General features: G+C 44.0%; 1 protein-coding gene across 3 annotated transcripts in view; it reads left to right on the top strand.

Annotated features, from left to right (window-relative positions):
• The window catches only part of srgap2 (SLIT-ROBO Rho GTPase activating protein 2), a 51,849-nt gene that overhangs the window by 26,730 nt on the left and 15,926 nt on the right, over positions 1-9,193 (top strand). For 2 of the 3 annotated variants that reach the window (XM_046075577.1, XM_046075576.1), the window contains exons 2-3: positions 2,685-2,877; positions 8,272-8,434. In XM_046075577.1, coding sequence (XP_045931533.1) covers positions 2,685-2,877; positions 8,272-8,434 — 356 coding nt within the window. Of the gene's footprint in view, positions 1-1,608; positions 1,700-2,684; positions 2,878-8,271; positions 8,435-9,193 lie in introns of those variants that run through there. The other variant, XM_046075578.1, reaches the window with a different exon arrangement.

Here is a 9,193-nt window from a genome sequence, read left to right as displayed (position 1 = left end):
TATATATATATGTGTGTATATATATTAATAAAACATTACACTAAAACAAAGAATGAAGGGGTAGATACCTGGTTAATATAACGCAGGCAAATGTTGACTGTTATGGTTTGCCACTCAGGAGGGAGGGAGTGACCTTTGTATTTGGACAGGTTGTTATGGACTGCATCAAAGGTTAGCAACCATGTCCTTAGTTTCTAAATAGTTTTGTGTTTTGTTGGGGTGTTGGTGGCACTGGTGAACAAAGTGAAAAGTGTATGGACAAGGCTTGTGCAGACAGAGCCAGACAGCCCTCAGCACTACAGACAGAGGAGGAGGAGGAAGGAGGAGAGAAAGGAGAGCATCAGTAAAGTAGAATCCCAGAGCCCGATTACAAGACCTGCTCTCATCTGCCTGGAAAATGTGACGGGGCTGTCTAGAGGGGGGGCGCAGAGTTGTCAAATTCCAGTTCACATCCCACTTCTTACTGGCTCAAGGGGTTGATGACCGTTACAGAGGGATGAGAACCGAAGGAAGACCGTCATCGATCTTTTCTGACAGCATCTTCTCCCTTTTTTGCTGTACCAAGCCCCCCGTCTCTCAGCTGACACTCCTCTCCGGTTGGCGAGAACAGCGTCTAGATGGATAAAGATTTTTTTTTATTATTAAAAAAACCCTCGGGGAAATTCAGCTTAGCAGCCAGTATCAACAAGATATAGTGTGGAGAGCTGAGGGTTAGCTTTGGCTGAGTCACTCAGACCTGTATTTTGTAAATGGAGCATGCTGTCAGAGTCACTCTTCATCCTAATGTGACTGTTAGGGGCCCGAGAGGGGTTTTGGGGCAGAGGGCATGACCTCCCTATTAAATAAATTTTACCTCCATTAAACCTGCTTTCTAAACACGGGGGTCTCATGCGAGTGATGTCACTTTATCTCTCAAGCTACCCCTCTGTGCATTAGCATTCTTTCTTTCACCTTCTAATGCTCCTTATGGGTGGGAGCGCGTGTTTTCAGCTGAGGTGTTTATGAATGTGATGTGTGCTGTTGTGTTGGGTCGGCTAATTACAAGGCCGCCATCTCAAGGATATGTGTCGCAGCCTTGAGGGGCGGGACAGTGACTCATCCCCCATCATTGACAGCTCTGTGCGATGATGAAATTACACACACACACACACACACACACACAGGCCACAAGTCAATACCACATGTTGTCAAAGCAAATATTCACACCATGTCATTAGCACAGACACATGGTGTGAGTATGCATTTAAATGTTGTCTGTGTGAGCGTATGCGCCGTAGTGTCTTGATGCCACAAAACTCCCACGTTTTGGCCTTTTAATCAGTGAAGAATAACTGTGAGTGGACACAGCCGCTGGCTAGTGGCACAGTGTTTAGGTCTGTGTTGACAGGAGAGGGAGAGACATACGTGTGAGACAGGGGGAGGAGCGGGATGGTCACAGACAAATTTAGATATCCCACTTCTCTTTGTGGTAAAGAGAAACTGCACTCTCAGCTGTTAAACACAAAGGCAGCATCAACAGTCGCTGTCGGACAGGCGCATAGCTGGATCTCTGCCTGCCTGCGAGAGTGTGTGTGTGTGTGTGTGTGTGTGTGTGTGTGTGTGTGTGTATTTTGATCTACTTTGTATGTGAGGGGAGTCTATACTGAAGCCAGGATGGAGGCCAAAGCCATACGCTTTATCTTCAGCCACCGTTGTAAAGGTAGGACAGCTGTGGTAGACTGCCCATGATGTAGTTGCACACACTGGGTATTGGAGGTGTGTGTGTGTGTGTGTGTGTGTGTGTGTGTGTGTGTGTGTTGTTTCTTAACTCTTTAAAAGGATGCATGCGCAGCCTACTCTGCGTTGGCAGGCAGCTATGAGAGCATAGCATTAATCTGTCAGCTGTCAACACTGATCCAGCTTATCATCGTGTGTTTGTGTGTCCTTGAGGGTGTGTATATGTGTGCAAGTGTTGCTCTGGACGCTTTGCGTGTCCATATCTATAACTGCAGTGGGCAGTACTCCTCAGAGGACCTTTTTGTAGCTGGTGATTGAATGTGGTTACTGAGTGTGTCTGCACTGAGTGCACTCTATTAATTTGAGGCCAGACTGGAGAGCAGCACGGAGGAGGGAGAGGGGAAGCAGGCAGGAGGAAAATGAAAAGTGATAAGCGGGGATAAATGACTGCCTCTGGAGATCTTTGTGTGTGGAAGAGGTTATCTGATCGCGCACACACACAAATGCACATATGAATATGAAGATGTACGCACATGCATAGCAAGTCTGTGCTTAACGGTTTGGCCGGAGTGGATTTCAGCCAAGGCTCCAGGCTGATGTGTCAGGGCTCGGCCAGGTGTTTGATTCTAGATGGGCTCCATCCACATCAGATGTAAAGAGGAAATGGCTTTAGACTTTTAACGTCTAACACATTGTTGCGGCACGCATCTTAATGATAGCTCTGCACTGTCAACAGTAATGTATGCAGCTTGCTCCCCAGTTGTGTGGATAATTGCGTGCAGTTAACTTTTTCTTTTTTTTTTTTTTAGAGTAAAAGAGGCCTTTTGATTTGTAGTGCGGGGTAACAAACATCCTGTGTAGGCTGTCATCTGTGGCTTCACCTGGACTGTGGCGGGCATAATTAAGTTAACTAAGACGTTAAACTCATCTCTGTCTCTCTGTCCCTCCTCTTCCCTTCATCCCGGCAGAGATCCGTGCCCAGCTGGTGGAGCAGCTGAAGTGTCTGGACCAGCAGTGTGAGCTGAGGGTGCAGCTGCTGCAGGACCTGCAAGACTTCTTCAGAAAGAAGGCAGAGATTGAGGTGGACTACAGCCGCAACCTTGAGAAGCTGGCAGAGAGGTTCCTCACCAAGACACGTAGTACCAAGGACCATCTGCTCAAGTATGGGACACTCACGCTGCTCACTCACACAAAGCACTGACACACTGATGCTGCATTGATTTTATTTGTTTAGTTCAAAGTGCCTTTTACAACTAACACTCTTCCCATTTAAGTATTCCAAGTGAGATGAAAAGATTTTAAAAAATGTTTATTTGTAAACGGTATAGATTGATGACTTCCTTCCATGAGAAAGAAGTAGAGACTAGCAAAATCTGTCTTACATCATTCACTGCTTCTTAGTTTGATCTAATGAAACCCCAACTGATTCATCGCTTATACATTTCATTAGGATACTAATTCCTGTCATCATTGAGGTCCTGTGAGTTTGTGTGTGTCTGTGTGTATCTGTGCATTTTGCCAGAAATGGCCAGGTGGTGATTTTGTGCTCTGACTGTTTTGCAGTGTCTTGCTGTGTGTAACCTTGGCCAAACGGGGATAGTCGATCTTGCTATCTCTCTGTCTCTCTCTCTCTCTCTGTCTCTCTCTCTCTCTCTCTCTCTCTCTGTCTCTCTCTCTCTCTGTCTCTGTCTCTCTCTGTCTCTGTCTCTCTCTCTCTCTGTCTCTGTCTCTCTCTCTCTCTGTCTCTCTGTCTCTGTCTCTCTCTCTGTCTCTCTCTCTCTCTCTGTCTCTGTCTCTCTCTCTCTCTCTCTCTCTCTCTCTCTCTCTCTCTGTCTCGCTCTCTCTGTCTCTGTCTCTCTCTCTGTCTCTGTCTCTCTCTCTCTCTCTCTCTGTCTCTCTCTCTCTCTGTCTCATTCCCTCATTGATACATAAGCATACAAATACACACTGGAGCTCCTTAGTTTTAGCAGTGGGATGTGTTGTTGTATAATTTATCTAGCGGTTCTTGGTGGGAGCGAGCGGTCTGTTTCCCTGTGGGGAAGGATTCACTGAACTGCTGTCTAATCATAACCCTACTCTTTTAAATAATGATACTAAGCCCATCACTCTGATTTGAAGAATTTTATTAAAAGCCCTTCTAGGAACGGGCATTGGAAATTAGTAGTAGCTATAAATGCTGTGCTGCTATGCATTGGAAAATTGTTGTACAATTCTCTATGTTTATAGCATCTGTCCCTATCAAATAAACTTAGAAAAAAAAACAAAGAATCAATGTGTTTGTGTAAAATACTACTTGATGTGAATTCATCCATCAGTGAACCAAATCAGAAATCAATAAGTAGGCCCCTAATGTATCATTTCGTTATGGTTACCGAGGCGTAGCATTTGTTGTATTGCTTGTTCATAAATGAATTTGCTAAGAGAATTAATTCAGTTGTTTCTAAGAGGACAATTAGGAAAAATGTTATATTAAATTTTATTTACACAGTATTCTCTGTTTTTGGTAATCCTTTGCTGTAAAGGGAAACTCTGCTGACCTTTTAATAGACTGGATTTTCCAAAATTACCAAAACTGTTGAGAAGGACTCTTTACAGCCACCTTCCTCTTTTTCTCTTCTTCTCTCCGTGTTCTGTTCTTGTTCTGTTTTATTACGCATTGTGCACTTTTCCAGAAACATTTATTTCTCTCTCTCTCTCTCTCTCTCTCTCTCTCTCTCTCTCTCTCTCTCTCTCTCTCTCTCTCTCTCTCTCTCTCTCGGGCACACACACAACCGCACAGTCACAGACTAAAAGGGATCGATAGGGCTTCTAAACGAAACCCAATTCCAACCAAGAGGACATACTCCCAACACACACACCCTGCAGCTCAGATCAATACTGAGGCAGTTGCAGAGTGTGTGTTTCCCTGCGTTGCATATTGGGGGAAGGAAGAAGAGCAGAGGAAAAGGACAGAGAATAAAATGTAGTTGAGCAGGGCTACTGCAGCGGCTTCAGCCGGTCTGCCATAGTCTATCAATATATCATAGGGCAAGAAAAAATACTATTGTCTGACCTACAAGGGTTCATCTTTACTTTTCTCTATACCCAACATCTGTGTAACAGTCTCTCTGCATCTGCTGCTGCTCAGTCCGGGTGCCATGCTGGAATTTCAGCTATTTTTTTCCGGTTATGCATGTGTATTTTTGTGTCTGAATGAAGGTGTGTGTGTGTGTGTGTGTGTGTGTGTGTGTGTGTGTGTGTGTGTGTTTCTCTGTACAGCCAGGCGTTGATGGTACTCCAAGCCGTGTGTGTGTGTGTTGATCCCATGGAGACCCCTGGTATTCCTGCTATTTGGCAGACTGCATACAGCAGTGGTGGGGGGTTACACGGTTTAAGTGTATTGTGCGTGTCAGTTTGTGTGGTTGTCTGTGTGTGCCCTGAGGCTGACGGGCTGATTGGTCACATGGAGAAGCCCTCACAAGTTGCACACTGATTCAAAGCCTATCCTTATGCTAAATATTAGGCCAATTTCACTGTTAATAAGCTGCAGCCCCTTATACAACCCCTTGCCACAGCGACATATTAATTCAATGTGGTTTTTGGGATCTGATTCTAAAGATCACATGGTCGTATGACTGCACATGGACAGAGCATTTGCTGTTTTGCATCTATTGTGGCTGTATTTGTTTGAATCTACTTCATAATGTTTCTTCTCTCCCTCTCTGTCTATTTACATTGTTAATGGTTCTGGAAAAAACAAAATCACGTATCATAGCAGATTCATTAGACAACATCCTTTTTGATTCGACTTAGAAATATATGAAAGCAAAGTTTAGTCCGATCTTTGTTTTCACATGCATCAACACACTTGTTTCATTTACTATGTCTATAGGAGAGGGCCAAAATGTTGGTTTCCGTTTGTTAGTCTGAGTTGTGTTGACCAATCACATTTGAGCAGGCTTTGGTTGCATGCAGGTGAACTGTCTGTGCAAAGAGCAAAAGAGGTTCCGAGATTGCTAATCGGACTATAAACAATGACCGGCGCACGGAGGAGGAAGTCTTGGCCTGGATATCCGTTATCCGGATATTAACCGGCTACATCAGAAGCCCCAAAACATTGGCCCATTGCCCCCAGAGGCTAAATCGTTGTCAGACGATAGGTGGTGGGTTCCAAGTTTGCTGTGTGACGGACCAGAGGGAGAACTCGATGAGCACAAACTTCACTCAAGACTGTATTAATACAACAAATTACAATCACTGTGTGAAAATAATCCCATGCAGGGAGGAAGTCTGTCTAATATAGCTCAGCATGTCCTGCAGCGTGGTATAGAATACAGCATTTTGTATGTCCCCCCAGTCACAGTTATACTGCCCGAGAATTAGCCAAAGGTACCGACTCAAGTAAAAACAAATTTACAAAAGTGAATGTTTAACTTGGGCATTTATGACAAAAGAATCATAAAATACCCCACATTTTAACAATAAACCGCTGTGTCATGGCACCCTAAACCAAATGAAAACAAAGGCTGCTTTCTATTGATATACTTTGGTTATTGTTATTATTAAAATGCTGTGGTAGGATTTGTAACCCAGATGCCACAAGAACCAGAATCGATAGAGAATATCAGCATTTGAACTGGGCTTGAGCTCATTGATACCCATCCCAATCAATACTGATAAAATGTCATAATATTACTGCAATTCTAATGACGTTTTGTTCAATAATTCAGCAAACTAGGAATAAATGAATTAATGTCCCACTATGGAAAATATAAAAAAGATCATAAATAACAATATTATACCATCTCTGATAGTTCTAGTTCTACATTGTGACATTGTGTGTCTATTTTGTGCAGCCAGACTGGTTTCTTCATGCAGCCTTTTGTTAATCAAATTATAGTCTTGTTCAAACAACAAGTGTATCAGCAGCCTGTTGCCTCGACAGAGAGGTTGGACTTGGTCTTTAGAGTTTTTAACTGTTCAATTTGGGTCACTTCCCAAAAACTGCCAGCAGTGACGCCCTGGTTAATGCTATGCGTTTTGATCCTGAATGTAAATGACCATTTAGCATTTTCCCTCCAGAGTGAGTCACTGGCAGCACCTGACCTGAGGACTTAACTATGTTGTGACCATGTGACCTTCGAAGGGCCAGTGACATTTCAGTGTTTACCTAGCTGAGGGTCAGAGAGGGTTAGGTGATATTTCACCCAGTGTTGCAGTGCCATTACCATGGTGATCACTGGTGGGCTGAGGGTGACATGTCACATGGAGGCGGAGAGGACGGTTGCTTGAGCAAATAGAGGAACTGTGCCCTGTTTCGGTGGAGAAAAATGTTGTGCAACCAGTGAAGACAGACGCGCCGGAAAGAAAACAGACAGCAGAGAAATGTTGAAGCAGAATGTGATACAAACAAACGTGTGTCCATGTGACCATTGCTCAAGTTTAGCATGGAGAGTTTCAGTGTTTGGGCTTTATAATAATTGTGTAGGTAGTTTTCCTTGAACTTGTTATTGTTGTTACACTCCATTAGTCATCTGACCAGTGACAGTCGGTACTAACATATCACATCACTATGATGAGTCATAGACTCATCTCATCAGACCCTACTTTCCCACACAAAGACGCTCACCACCCCATGGACACCACCCCCACCCTATACCCCTCTGTCAAAGACTTTGTCTGTCATGTCTGTGCTTTGGGTCACTGCTCTACTTTTTCTGACCCCTATCTAGAGTGTGTGTGTGTGTGTGTGTGTGTGTGTGTGTGAGATGTAAATGCCTTGCAGCTCTTTGCTGTTTCTACCCAGTTAAAGCTGCTTTTAAAGGCCTTCTTTCATCCACTTACACTCACTCATAATCCATTTTGCCCACTAGATCATCCATGGATCATCTATAAAACATACTGTACACATGCACGCGCGCGCGCACACACACAGCCACACATACTTTGTTTATTCACACGCTCTGAAAGGGGTAGTGTTGTCATGTAAGCAGGGCATTGACAGCCTTGCTTTAACGGCTTTATGGGCACTTGAAGCAAAGACAATGAAACAGTATTGAGCTATTAGACTATTAGTGAAGTCATTCCAGTCTTTAAATCTCTCTCTTTGTGTCTCTTTTTTGCTTCTCTCTCTCCTTTTTCTCTTATTCCTTTCTGCGACAGCTGTGCTTCTGGGGGGAGTCTTACCTCTCCCTGCTGGGTTTTGTACCCTGGCTGAATCCCCTGTTTGGGCTGACTCACTGTGTGTGTGTGTGTGTGTGTGTGTGTGTGTGTGTGTGTAAGAGAGAGACATAGAACAGCCGCCTTGTTCCCTCCCTTACTGTCTTTTTCATCTCAATGCCTTGTCTCATCTTTGTGAAAACAGTGGGTGGAGAGGGTTTTTTTTTGTCTATGTCTTTTACGCCTGTCTATATTTTACATAAAGTAGACCTGTGTATATGTGTGTGTGCGCATCCATCAGTGGGATGAAAAGGCGGTAATTAGAAGATGAAAGAGACTTAATGCTAGTCATTTATCTAAAAAGATGGCTGGAGGTCCTTGAATACATGTTAAGACTCTCTGTTTCTCTGTGTGTAGGAAGGAGCAGAGCATTTTATCCCCAGTGAACTGCTGGAACCTGTTGCTGCTTCAGGTGAAGAGGGAGAGCCGCGACCACGCCACTCTGTCCGACCTCTACCTCAACAACATCATCCCCCGCTTCGCGCAGATCAGCGAGGACTCAGGACGCCTCTTCAAGAAGGTAACACACACTCAAGCACACACAGGACACGGCAGGATTGTGGATCACACCTCTTCCAAAGTCTTTGTTTTTGCTACCTGCTCCTCGGGGCCAATCTGCATCGTTACAATCAAATGAGATGTATGTGTTGGTAAATACAGTATAATGATATGAAACACACCTTGAGCTAGATTTTTAAGCACCTGATATCAACTCACATTTTATAATACATGGCTATTGAGCCGTTGGGTGAGGTGTAAGTTTGATGAAGTGTGTGTCCTTTAAAATAACTAATTCTAGTTAATGTTTGAGAACTGTTAGTTAAAGTATCCATTGAAATTATTGTTTGAATTGTGTGATTTCATATGTCTCAGTAGTAACTATAATCTCAGTTCTGAATTCATGTCATATTTTTGCCCTCTCCATCCGTCTCTCGAGCATCTGTTTTCTGCCTTGGCTGATTTACTGACTGACAGCAAGTCAGCTGAACCTCCGGCCAGGAGGTTTTTTGTTGTCTGTGGCTCATACAGTACCCTCATTCTTGTCTCCTCTGATGTCTTCCTTGCTAGTCTGAGGAGGGTAAAAAAGAGATGAGGCAGAGTGATGGTGGGAAAGAGGAGATGTGAAGGAAGAACAGAAAGAACGGGGGGGGGGGGGTCCCCCTGGAGATCAGAGCTTACTGTGACCTTGTAGAGCAAATACCAAGGCTGAGTCCTCCCCTGAGAGACAGTGGTTCATCTCCAGGCTGTACATGTTAGAGTAAATACACAAGTTGAGAGG

The sequence above is a fragment of the Micropterus dolomieu genome, linkage group LG18, assembly GCF_021292245.1.
Source record: "Micropterus dolomieu isolate WLL.071019.BEF.003 ecotype Adirondacks linkage group LG18, ASM2129224v1, whole genome shotgun sequence".
Taxonomy (NCBI): Eukaryota; Metazoa; Chordata; class Actinopteri; order Centrarchiformes; family Centrarchidae; genus Micropterus; species Micropterus dolomieu.
This window is presented reverse-complemented; position numbering and strand designations above follow the sequence as displayed.